General features: G+C 40.9%; 1 protein-coding gene across 3 annotated transcripts in view; it reads left to right on the plus strand.

The window, feature by feature from the left end:
- The window catches only part of atrnl1a (attractin-like 1a), a 410,176-nt gene that overhangs the window by 48,602 nt on the left and 348,017 nt on the right, over positions 1-13,557 (plus strand). For all 3 annotated transcript variants that reach the window (XM_012872822.3, XM_021321643.2, XM_036126662.1), the window contains exons 4-7: positions 1,295-1,423; positions 8,064-8,272; positions 11,226-11,400; positions 11,487-11,574. In XM_012872822.3, coding sequence (XP_012728276.2) covers positions 1,295-1,423; positions 8,064-8,272; positions 11,226-11,400; positions 11,487-11,574 — 601 coding nt within the window. The remainder of the gene's footprint in view (positions 1-1,294; positions 1,424-8,063; positions 8,273-11,225; positions 11,401-11,486; positions 11,575-13,557) is intronic.

A 13,557-nucleotide genomic window follows, 5' to 3' on the forward strand; every position in this document is an offset into this window, starting at 1 on the left:
TTCGGGCTTCGGAAGGAGGAACCGATGAACAAAAATCTCCACATGAATCAGAACATGACAAAACGTACCTGGGCCTTTATGACAAAGTAATTACCCACTTGATAAACTATGAATTTTACAAACCACGCCAGGCCTGCTCTTACTCTCAGACCTGTGAATTCAGGAAATCACCTAAACAGAAGCTGTCTGACGACGCAACGGAGGCTGCGCAATCAAAAAAAGAAACAAATGATAAACCATTCTAAAGAAAGCCAAGAATAGATGACAAACAAAGTGATTGATGTCTATCAGTGTGAAAAGGGTTAAACTACCATGACTTTGGCTTTGGGACTCCGCAAACCACAGTGAGAGCCATTATCCACCAACAGAGAAAACACTAAACAGTGATGATCCTCCCCAGCATTAGCTGGCCTACCAGACTTACTCTGAGGGGGCATTGACAACTCATCCAGAAAGTCACAAAGGAACATAGGACAACATCCAAAGTACTACCAGTCCTCACTAATCTCACGACAGACCAGTGTTCATGAATCAATGACAACGAAGAGATTTGAGTAAACAAAAACAAAAACATGTGAAGTGATCAGGGGGGAAAAATGCTGCAAGAATGCAAGATTAACAGACCATAAAAAAAAGAACATCATACCTACAGCCATCCATGGTGGCAGTACTGTTTAAGGAGCTGCACAGCTTTTCATAAAGTGATGAAACCATAAGTTCTGCAGTCTAGGTCCAGCTCGTTTCTGAGCCTAAGCCCAAGCATGCTTGGCTTATGCAGGACGAAAGTGATCTAAAGCCCAGCAGCACCCCAACCTCTGGATGGCTAAAAGAACTTTAGATAAAGGACTGCCAAGTTGAAAACTCTTCATTGTTGTTGAATTAAGACTATTCTACAAGAGAATAGTCTTAAACACATGGAAGGAGCAGGTGTGCGGCTGCAGAAGGCAGATCAGACCAAGTCTAGTAAGGGTTTCCTGGTGCATTGCGTTGAAAATTAGAAGTGACAGGCCAAACAAATAAAGCGTTGCCAATCCTCAGAGGAAACACATCATCAAATGAAAAGATAAAGTGGATTGTGCCTCTGCGCTGCAGTGGGGTTTTGTTTAGAGCTAATCACTGTCATCATGACTGCAGGGACTCCACTTGCTTAGCTCATTTTCTTTTCTTCCTAAACCTCTTGTGGGACGTGCTTAAAAATTACAGTTTGTAAAAGACAACAGCATCAAAACACCCTTCTTCATGATTCATTATTAACACTGAGCTGTCTGGGTTCCCTTTGTCGGATCTCTCCCAGTGGTCTGGTGGTACCGGAGACGAAGGAGAAGGAGACGGCACCCGAGGTGGTGACGACGTCTGGATACGCCCTGCTCCACTTCTTCAGCGACGCTGCCTACAACCTGACTGGTTTCAACATCGCCTACTCGTACGTTCTGCACACTGTCTATCTGTGACATCCCGACGGGGGTCTCCTTTGTTGGTCGTTCTTTTCTCATTTATGGCCTCCCAGTGGTATTTTGACAATGGGTGGTTAAAAGTTCACAAAGGCCCACAAAAGCAGATTCAAAGACATTGTAATGCTAGAAGAGATACATAGTCCCTGCAGTTGGTTCTGTGTCTGCCCCAGGGTCTCCTTCTGGGAGGAACGTGCCTGGAAATCCTCCAAACGGAGGCACCCAGTAAGAGACCTGAACCCCCCAGCCAACTCTTTCCGATCTGGAGAATCTCCTTCTCTGCTGTTCATTTCAAAGTTGCTATAAAATAGATAGACCAAGCTATATTTTCTGCAACTCTGCTGCATCACCCACTTCTGATGCAGATTAGGAAGAAGAATTGAAACGTCACTGGTTGGAGGATTTCCAGGCACGTTCCTTTTTGTTTGCTGACTCGGGTGTTCATCACGGCTTGTGTTTTGTTGGAGTCAAACTCTGGCTTAAACATACCTTTGACCTTTAGTAACCCTCATCAAATGCAGCTGGGATGCTTCAGAATCTGCAGTTTGGGGAAATATTCAGGACATCCAAAAAAAAGTCTTGTTCACGCATTTTGGATATGTGGGAATGATTCAAAATCCACGGAAATTTTGGTAGTATAAATAATAATCAAAACTGTAAAAAAAAATACTATTTAAATTTTTAGTCAGTAAATTAGAAGTTATTAACAAAATGTATTCTCGGGTGAAGAATAAATTAGAAAATGCCCACATAAATTCCCCCTTAAAATGACTGAATATGAACTCATGCCCAAATTGTCACATATTTCCTCAGCATCTTAAAGGTAGTTTTCCCCGTTTAGAACTCAAACATCTACTTTGGTGTGCTGCAGACTGTTGAAATGAGGGTGAACACCATGATGGCATCAGCAGAGCTGTCTGAGGTAGAACTTTATAGCAGCTTGTGAGCTTGGTCAGGGATTGAAGGGGTCTTAAAAATTGGAATCCACCCATCCTACTCTACATCTAGTACAAGTGGATGCCTAAAAAAAACAAAGATATTCTAACATGCCAGCAGGCCTGACCGTCCGATCAGATCCGCCCTGAAAGCAGACCGAATGATGCTGAAAGAAGTCGGCAAAAATCCTGATATGTCATCGCAGAGCCCGCTTCTGGCCCTTAATCAAACACTCCACACCTTTGCTCTCTAAGAAAGCCATGAAGGCAGAGGAATCTCTGCCAGAGAGACTGTGGCCTTTGGCCTGAGTCAAAGCCCAGCTGTTTATTCTCTTGAGATGTGGAAGGATAACCTGAAAACGACTGCGTTCATTCAGAGTCTGGGCTGGAAGGAGGTTTTTCCTCAGCAAAGTGCAAGATGGTTGATACCTTTTGTTCAATGAGTAAAACAAAGTTAGTTTCTGCTGCTAAAGTGCAATCAAATAAGTGATTCAATGACTTTATTTTCCCAGTGATTGATAAAAAAAATAAGATTAGACATCAACAAGTTCACTTTTTTAGTACGCAGCTGAACATTTGAATACAATTTAAAGAAAGACAAGAAAGACAAAAACTTAGTACACTAATAAAGCCAATCTAACAGTGGCATCTAACTGAGTGAGCACAGAAGCAATGGAGTACGCTGTCTGTATCTCCATGAGATACTCCTTTGGCAGGATGGCAGACAATGTGCAGCTGTAGAGCAAATCTGCCTATGAGTCAGAAACGACAGTGAAGAAGCACCAAGAGGGCTGAAAACAGATGCGGTGTGCCTCCTCTCAGTAACAACAGCCTGTTAAAAACACTTCCTGGCTTTTTAGCTTGCTCTCTCCTGGATCCATCTCAGAGGGAATTTAAGGGACTGAAATATCCATGAGAACGCTGAAAAGGCAACCTTTTCTGAAACAAGAGAGAGGCGAGGAAGTGAGACTCGGCAAGGACAAAAGAACAGAAATGAAGTTGTAGGATGGCACACTTTGTGCCTCTAGTTTTTAACAGCTGTTGGAGGTTTTTCAGTAGAACATGGTGAAACATGGTGAAACATGTCTTCACGTTTGCAGAGGATCTTCTGTGTTTGAGCGGTTTTAAGCTTCTGATGGATGATTCCACTGCTGCCGTTTCCCTGTTGGGAATTTTTATGTGACCTCTTTAAGTGTGAAAGCCCGCTCAAGGTTAGACTGGCGTTGATGATCACGCCGCGTCATTTTGCCTGGGGAGTTTTTTATGACTTTCAGCAACATTTTTAATTTGAATTAAAATAACATGTAGAAAAAAACAGCACAAATTAGATATTCTGCTAGGGGCCATTTATGGGACGTTGTGAGGAAAAAGTGCGGTACTACTCTGGTCCATTTGGTGGCGACAAGAAGACAGCGAACAAACAGACAAATGCAGAGATGTTTTGTCCATATCCTGCCACTCATCCGGACTCTGGAGAAACAGGAGGACAGCTCCATCTCCTTAGCCCCTTTACACTGCCCCAACCCTATATAAGTAATAAAAAATAAATCACTGCTTCTTTCTGCCTGGGCAGTGCAGGGACCGCAGTTGTGTGTGTGTGTGTGTGTGTGTGGAGGTGGGGTGGGGGGGGTGGGAGCTTAGGAAGTGGAGGGTAGAAAATACTGATCTTTATGAGTATAATTTTTCTTCAGCCATAGCGAGAACGATGGGGACTGTACCACAGATACAGCAAAATTTATTTTATTTTGGTTAAAGGCTATAAACACTGAGAAGGTCTCTCCCTCTTTCTCTGCCATGGAAGGTGGAGCCTACTCCGCATACACACACACACACACACACACACACACACACACACACACACACACACACACACACACACACACACACACACACACAGAGTGGCGCAGCAGTTTATAATTAACTCGAAACAGCAAAAACATCCAGCCTAGATTTTCACATTGGATATCTGTTATGCACAGCTATCCCCCACTAACTGGCCTAGTGGGTAGAGCAACATGCTTGTACTCTGAGAAGGTGGTAAGTACCCGATTCAGTCCCCGCAGACTGGCACTGTGGGTCCCTGAGCAAGACCCTTAGCCCCAGGTAGCTCCCCGCATGCTGTAAGCTGCCCACTGATCCCAAAAGGATGGGTTAGATGCAAATAAAGATTTCTCCCTCTTCTTCTAACTTAGTAAACACTTTATAGTGACTTTTCAGCTGCAACGAACATGATCCAGTCAGTGGGAAATCCCAGACTGTCTGGCCGACTAACCCTGCCTCCCCGGTGAGCCCAGCCTGTTAGCGGGTCTCTGCCGCTCCCGACAAGTCTGAGCACAATTAAAACTGCCTCATAATCCTGATGAACTGACTGCACAGATCAAGTTTGGAGGAGCACTTTCTCCCCTAAAAACAGATTAACACTACTTTTTGTGATAATTAAGGTTATAAAATCGATAGGTTTGTAAACTCCACATCCCCTTACTGCTACTTACTCCACCCCTGAAAGCAGAGCAAAGTACTGGGTTGCTTGAGAGACCAAAGCCCCAGGAAAGTGAAATTAGCCGGGTAAATGTGTTTCAGAACGCTACACGAGATTTGAAAAGCCCCAGACTTTTAAGTGGCAATGCAAAAGGGGGCTAAAGAGCCGCAAAGAGTAGGAAATCTAGCAACTGTGTAAGCCATTTCCTGATTTTTCTATGTCTGAAGCCAGAACACCACACGGACCCTTTGACATGTCAAATCAACATTTTGGACTTCCATTTATAGCACTTTGTTATTAGACGTTGTTACCTTTTCCCATTTAATGATAAAATCTTTGCTGTAAACAGAAAATATGTAATGTTGTCTGTGTCAAAACCAAGCTCTCAGCTCAAAGAGGCAAGGCACAAACTCAGCCATAGCTATGAAAGGTTTTCTATTTGAAAAGTGCAAAATTCATCTCCATTCCGTCTGTCGACACCAAAAAGAAAGCAGATTGATTGTTGATAAGATTTGCAAAAGTAGCTTCTCTCCAAACAGCTCTGTGACTTTGGAGAACATAACGTTAAGATAGTCTTCATCGTTTTTACAATGCCTCCTTTTCTGTATTCTGGCTTTTTACTTCCAAAAAAAAACAATAACTGGTACAAAAACAAAGTTCTAAAGGATAGAACAATTAGCACATGGCAGAAAAATGCAGAGCCCTAAATCAATGCATGACACAATGTCAACCCCAAGACAAAACAGCTACGATTCTATCCTGAATTTTAGTTCATGGAGGAAAGATTTGAAAGGTGACTCGTATCCAGCGAGGAGACAGAATTCAGGAGAGAAGGTTTTTTTTTTTAACGGAGCGCCAGTATGGAGATCTAACAAACCGGTACCCTTCCCAGGGGTTCAAAGATTTTCTAGTAAGTCTGAATGGTCAGTGAGTTAGTTAGTTCACTTGCAAACAATGTCTATGTCCCCCCAAAAAACCCATTCTAGCAAACGCTAAACCTACGGTGGACTTTAAATGGCGGATATGTAATCAGACCGGGGCAAGACAAGCCATCTTGCTTACAGGAAGCTCGTCTACATTTCCTGCATAAATTACTTTTGTCCTTAATCCCTTTTCTCTATGTTGCCAATAAGTGGCCACACTGTTAAAAGCTCTTTTTAAATCAATAATACAGTCTGTGTCTTTTGTACGACACGGTCATCAAAAACTAGAGCTCCCAATAAGACATGATAATCCATGCAAGGTACTCACTTCTGGTTTTATGAAAAATATGGTTACAATGGCTTTTTTGGATGAAAGGGTTCTTTTAAAATGACCTGTCTGCTTTTTCAATAATGGTAAAGCCAAATGTGGTTCATTTCTTTTCAGATGTTATCTACGATACGTTTTATGGTTCTAATATATCATATTTCCCCTATAAATAGATCTGGTTCCAGGTCTGACACTCTATTTTCTGTTCTTTGTCCAGTTTTCTCTGTTTATTTAAAAGGATACCCACACACTGCCAAGATATGCTAGGCTTCCCCCAAGAAGAAAACCAATATTAATGTTAAAATTTATAGAATTGAGCGCAGAAACAAAATAAAAAAAAACAGATTTTGCTTGTGTGATAAGAATATTAATATGGCAAAAAGAAATTAAACTAACATAACGTCACCGTACAGTTGAGTTTTTGCTGTGCCCTGCAACCGCCTGGCTGGTTTGTGCCACATAAAGCAGACACACCTGTCCGTCTGTGCCAATAATGATAACCTTGATGAAAAAATTGAATGATATGCGGGAGGACGCATGGGGGAGGAGGGAGGACGCGCGCGCGCGCACACACACACACACACACACACACACACACACACACACACACACACACACACACACACACACAAAGGTTAGACTGGTTGTCATGACTACCTTGTACGGTCGCAATTCAGCTTTTGGTGTTAACAAAAAGATAGTTTTTCTGCCTGTGGTCCATGAATCCCATTTATCACAGCACTCCTATTTTAGGTTTGATTTGCTGTTTGAAAGGGGAATATTTTATCCTGCCATTAAATCTGTTCACTCTTGTGTCCTCGTCCAGTTTTTAATGCTTGTCTCATGTCTGGTAGGGTTGATTTTCACTCCATAAAACTGGTCCTTCTTGTCTCTTGGTAGATATCTGATAAATATGCTTTGAATTAAGATTTTTATTCATTTTACTTGAACCATTTATATTGTTTGTTTTAAAATATTTGCTAGTTCAAAGATTTTTTTTTTTATTATTCATTATTAAAACTTAAATGTTTCAGATTATCAAACAAATGATAATATAAGACAAATATAACCTGATTAAGACAGTGAGGAGTTTTCGAATGAATTCATTTATTAAGGAAATAAGCTATAAAGCCATCTTTAGGCCATAAAGTAGGCCTAAAGATCTACAAAAATAGCACATAATGCCCTGTGTTAGAGAAATGTAAGAAGAGATGAGAAAGAAAGTCACTTACATCTAAACTCTGCTCAGGTTTTCTTCTCAGCAAGAGATTTTAGGCCTAGCAGAGAAAATAGAACAGCCGTCTAGAAAGTCAGATCTTCCAGGGTCGTTGTCCTGCAGCATTGTGATGTGGCCCATGCCCTACGCACCTGAATAAAACTGCTCCACTGTTATACGCATGCTAATCAGTTAATGTCACAAATGCTGCTTCCCCAAAAAATGGGATTAAGCAAAATCTTCAGGCTTGCTGAGATCAAATGAGTTAGCTGATCTGCCACAAAAAAAGAACAAAACACACAAGGAAAAAGCTGTTGGCGGAAAATGCTTTATCTCCGCGTTATAGGTGGTTTTATTCATGCAATGATCGGACGGTGATATTCTGATAATTCACTGAATTGTGGAACTGGTGATGATCAACAGTTGTCTGCTGTTTCAGCCAAATCGCATTAAAGTGTCCAGCTGTAGAATTATTCTGTCCCCATAAGGACGTCAAATGCAACCTGAAGGAACCTTGTAGAGGGTAATTAGAGCATCCAAATAAACTTTCTATCAGATTGCTTGGAGCTCATCTGCACAAACTGTAATTCTAAGCAAAAATAAAACTCCATGAGTGCTTGAAATTGATAATTTAATACCATGTCCACATGTCTCACTCCTTTTTAATATTATTGAAATTAAGTTAATATTGCTGCATGCGCTTGAATTTGCTTCCTGCCTGATTTGCTCAGGATAAACTCCTGCCCCAACAACTGCTCGGGCCACGGCAGATGCAGCGCAGGGAACTCTGTGGCGGGTCGCGTGTACTGTGAATGTGACGAGTACTGGAAAGGAGAGGCCTGCGACATCCCGTACTGCCGGGACAACTGCGGCAGCCCGGATCACGGCTACTGCGACCTGACCGGGGAAAAGCTGTGCGTCTGCAACGACAGCTGGCAAGGTAAACCCGCACACACACATACCAGTCAAGTTCTTTTAGGATCAGGGAGAGGAACTGAAAAGTCCCTGCGAAACAGGGAGAGATGGTTATTTTCACAGAACATAGACCACATTTCCCATAATTCCACCACATGGAGATGATCTTTTTGAATGTCTTTTAAAATCATTATTAATGTGGGAAAAAAAATGAAAATACAGATTAGGATGTTTACAAACACAGCAAACAGCTACATCCTTCCTGCTTATTTCCAACACATTATCCGAATATTATACTTTTTATAATGTCTGAATGTAGAATGCTTAAACGTCTTGACATATTGGAACATTTTATTCCTTAAAGAGACAGACTATTTTAATGCAACGTTTTAACTTTTGGTTTGGTTTCCAGGCTTTGATTTAGTTACCTGATAGACCTTTAGTGTTTGAGAGGGGGAAAAAAGACAAGACAATACATTTTGGAAACTTAAATTCATTCCTCACCCACCGACCGATGATTGCTTCAACTGGACCTCAGTAATCCATACATAAAAAATAATTTTGTTCATCTTAACTCAAACGACAAACTAAACGTTATGTACTGAAGTCACAGGTTGAACACAGTTGTTACAATCAACGATGATGCAGCGCCCTCTCCTGGACTAATGTCTGAAATGCAGGAATAAAAGGATTGCTAGAATGCAAAAATCCCATTGGTGATTTTTTTGTTTACTCATAATTTGTTACAGGTATAAAAACATTTTTTTCTGTAACAAAATGAGAAGGATTTAAAGGCTTAGTCACCTTTTGCATTCTTCTTTACATAAATGGTGGGGGCATCTGTCATTTGTTACATTGGTTTTCCATGTGAAACATAAACCTGGTGTGATTCCTATTTGGGTAAGGCACTGAAAACTGAATGGAAGCAGGACATGGAAGTAGGAATGATGTAACTTGCATATATAGAATATAGATAAAAGGGCCAGAATTTCTTTTGACAATTTTGAGCTTAAACAAAGTGATTATTTACTCTCTGGTCTGCAGCAACATATAAAAGTATTCACACCTCTTGCATTCATTTCACATTTAGTGTAATTACAAGCACAGATGTCAGCAGCGTAATCTTATTAGATGCCATGTCATAGACCAACACAAAGGTGTGGATCATTATGAACGGGGAGGAAATGATGCACGGTTTCCAAAAGTTTCTTTAATATTTTTTTTTATTTTAATTTTTTTTTACTAAATGCTGCATTGTGAAAGAGGCACATTATTATATTTTAACAGTTTATTGTGTATTAAATGCTGACTGAATAAACAAAAATTTGTGGTTTTCTCACACATTATTGAATTTTGTCATATTTATCAAATATTTGATGTTTATATTTTAAAATAGAACCGCATGAAGAGCATTTTGTATCCTTGTCATCATTAAACAATGCAAAATAATCCCACACAGCATTTGGTTTGGACCGCTGCTGTCTGGCTCAGTTTTAGAATGGGCAGCAGCGCCCTGTTCTGGATGGCAGCCTTACTGCAACACTGAAGGTCTAAGGCAGGGGTCAGCCACCTTTACAACCTGAGGAGCCATTTTTGCCTTTGGTCCAGCTAATAAAATCTGTTTAGAGTCACAAAGGCTGAGTGAGCATCCAAAACCTAATTACCAGTTTTTACAATATTTACTACAATAAATATGTTTAGATTTTAAATAAAATTAAAAAATATTTTATAAGCTTATTAATTAAAGGAAAGCATTGGATTCTTACATACACTGCAAAAAGGGAACTAAAAGTAAGTAAAATTTTCCTGAAATGACTGTAGTTGTCCTTGATTTGAGCAGTCAAGTTTAAATGATGTCCCAGTGCAAATAGATTTTTGTACTTAAAATAAGAAATAAGATCTAATTTCAAGTGCAGACATCTAATTATCCTATTTTAGGGATCAAAATACACATTCCATTGGCAGATAATCTTAATTACCTGCTAAGTTTGAAGACAAATACACAAATTTGAAGAACATATTATCTGCTTTTAGTTTCTTTTTTGCAGTGTAAGAGAATGAATAAATTTTGTTTAATGCAATATAATTTTTCTTCTTCATAGAAACAACACCAAAAACACATGTAATATTAACCAGAAGACCAAAACCAGAAGACCCTACAAAATATATTCCTTACATTATTGGTGTAAAAAAACAGCATTCATTTATTACTTATAGATTTTAAAACATTGCTCAATCCTTATCATATTTGGCGAAAGTTATTAAGTGCAACAGTGGGGGGGACTGAAAGGCCACTTGAACCATGTGTTGTTAATATTCTGAAAGTCAACCCAAAAGGAAACATTTAAAGTGGATCCTTTAGGAATGTTTTAAGTCGCAGTGTGTCACAAAGACAATTAGGAAGTATTTTAACAACAACTAGGGGATCACCAAGGACCTGCAAGCTGAAATGGTTTTCAGCAGAATATTTACTGTGGAATAACGCATCAGCTCTTAAAGACTTGCTGAAACACATTGGCAGAAAATAAGTGGCGAAACAATCAAGAGTCAAAAATAAAAGAAAATGTAAAAAAACGGCAAAAGACCTTCAGAAACTGCTGAAGTAATTTTGAAACATTACTTGATTGTTTGGGTCCTTGGAAGCAAAGCACAGTGAAATTAGAGGATGCTTAAAAATTTTTTCCCAGTTCTGTATTTATTTTAAAGGTGGTATGTAGATGGAAGATATCACATTTAGCTTGTTGAAACAGAAACATTATTAAAGTAAAAATAATGTCTTCAAAAATACCTTAACAAAAATATCTTATTGTTACTAGAGGGCGCCAGAGTCAACTATTTTACCTCCTTTAATACAGCTTTTTAAGGATAAACCCTGAACAACCAGTATCAGTAAAAAAAAATGTCAGCTAGCTGAAAGAAATGATTGTTTTAGACCTGTAGATACGTGTGTAAATAAAATGCTTCTCTGTTTGCTTCAGGTCCCGACTGCACCCTCCCCGTTCCCTCCACGGAGGCTTTCTGGATGCTGCCCAGCATCAAGCCGTCGGCTCAGTCTCTGGGCCGGGCCTCCCACCGAGCCCTGGTGCATTCTGGGTTGATGTGGGTGGTGGGGGGCTACTCCTTCAACTACTCCAACTACCACATGGTGCTCAAGTAAGCTGTGTTGGCAGGTCAGGCTGTGCTTTATTAAAAGTGACTTCCACGGCTCTGGGTGCTGACGTCTCTCTCTCTCTGCTCAGCTACAACCCAGACACCAGCGCATGGGACGTGGTGCCCGTCAGCAGCGGGCCTCTCTACAGATACGGTCACTCTCTGGCCCTCTACCAGGTAAAGCCTGTGTCATTTTTTTAATCAATTTGGAAATAGTTGAATCATTTTGAAGTAAACAACTCTGACGACTGTGGAACGATTACACAGTGTTGAGCATCTGAGACACGGTAGTTGTTTTATTGTTTATCTTCTGTATAGGAAACATGATGGAGACTTTTTTGAGGTCTTGCAGTGTTTCCCATAGTAAACTTTTTCTTGATTTAACTCGAGACTGCTTAGATCTAGTATACAGTATAGTATACTATTACCTATAGTAACAAATTATATGCAGTTTCTCCATACAGTTCATACAGTGCTAACCAAAGCTATCCATAAAGACTGAACTTTTGGACCTCTGGCCACAACTGCAACCTTCAGATGTATTTAATTGGGTCTCGTTGTGTTGTCCCTGCTGTAGAACACATCACCACAACATGATGCTGCTCCCACCATGTTCTACCATGAGGGTAGCGTGTTCTAACCTGACCCTAGCCATATGGATTTCGCTCCGCCTAGCTTCACTCACATACATCTGGGACACCGCCATTGGAATTGCCTTTATTGAAGGCTGGGTCTTATCAAAAATCCTTGCATATGATTGGATAAGCCACTTGTCTGTCATCTTTATCGACGTGCTATTTCAATCACTCACACCGAAGCTAACCCGTGACGCTGTGAGAGCGACGCAGGAAGAAAAATAAAGTTTTTTTTTTTTTTAAATGTGTTTGCGGCTCTAGTGGCACGCGTTTTATTGACAGTGAGCTGACAGGAAGAGGGGGGAAGACAGGCGGCAAAGCGCCGCGGATTGGAGTCGACCGCGTCGAGGACTAAAGGCCTCCTAACATGGTTCACGTTAACTGCTCCGCCACAGGTGCGCCCCGGAAAACAAAACTTGCCAAATCCGGTCGGGAGAAGGGCGAAAACATGGTTTCCACCAACAAAAGCCTTCAGAGGCGTTCTCTGATGTTCTTTTAATGAAACAATATTAGGTAGATTGGACAACACGGAAGAAATAGCAGCATCAATGTTAACGCTTGCTTCCTCGATGCGAGCCGCCATTGTTGTCTGAATCAAAACAGTCTCATGGTCGCTTCTCCACTACGTCACATCTATGAAACTCCAGTCCTGCGTCCTGATTGGCTGAACAATAAAATTGGTTGGAGAAATCACTCTCTATGGGAGATGTCCCAGATGGATGTAAGTGAAGCTAGGCAGAGCAATATCAATCTGGCTAGGGTCAGGTTAAGCGTGTTCAGAGTGAACCACCGTTTTAGTTTACCTCAACATATAATGCTTTGCGGATAGGGCAAAAAGTAACATTTTTGGCTTCATGGAATCATTTTATATCAGAAATTGCGAGGTATGGGATGTCAACCTCCATGACAGGCAGATATGCAGCTTTAACCCTCTTCACAACTTTATCCCTGACCGATCAGCTGTGTTCCTCAGACTTCATGATGCCTTTTTTCTCTCTCTAATGTTCTCTAAAATAACCTATGAGGCCTTCACAGAACAGCCGGATTCGTACCCAGTGACTCACCAGGAAACGTCTGACGACTGTTTGCGTTAGATCAAATTTAGGGGTCTCAGATTACAGGGGGCTGAATAGATATGCCATCAAACGTTTTCGACGTCTCATTACAGATTGAAAAAGCATTCATTTTCTTGCACTTCAGCTATGAATTAGTTTGTATTTGTTGAGTTAAACACATCCAACCATGTGGTTGTAACATGAGGTGCTGTGGTATTGTAGGAGGAGGGCTGCAGCAGCAGAGAAGTGTGTTAGATGGTGCAGGACGTGTATGAGAGCTGTAGGACAGTGGTGAGGTGTGCTGTATAGGTGGGATAGAGGAGGTCCAGGTGGAAGTGGGACCCGATCAAGGATTGGCTCTGAGACTCTTCTTGTTTGCTGTGGTGATGGACAGGTTGACAGAGGAGGTTAGACAAGAACCTCCATGGACTGAGATCTTTGCAGATGAATGTGGGGTAGAGAGAGACAGA

Source organism: Fundulus heteroclitus, chromosome 22 (genome assembly GCF_011125445.2).
Source record: "Fundulus heteroclitus isolate FHET01 chromosome 22, MU-UCD_Fhet_4.1, whole genome shotgun sequence".
NCBI classification, from domain to species: Eukaryota; Metazoa; Chordata; class Actinopteri; order Cyprinodontiformes; family Fundulidae; genus Fundulus; species Fundulus heteroclitus.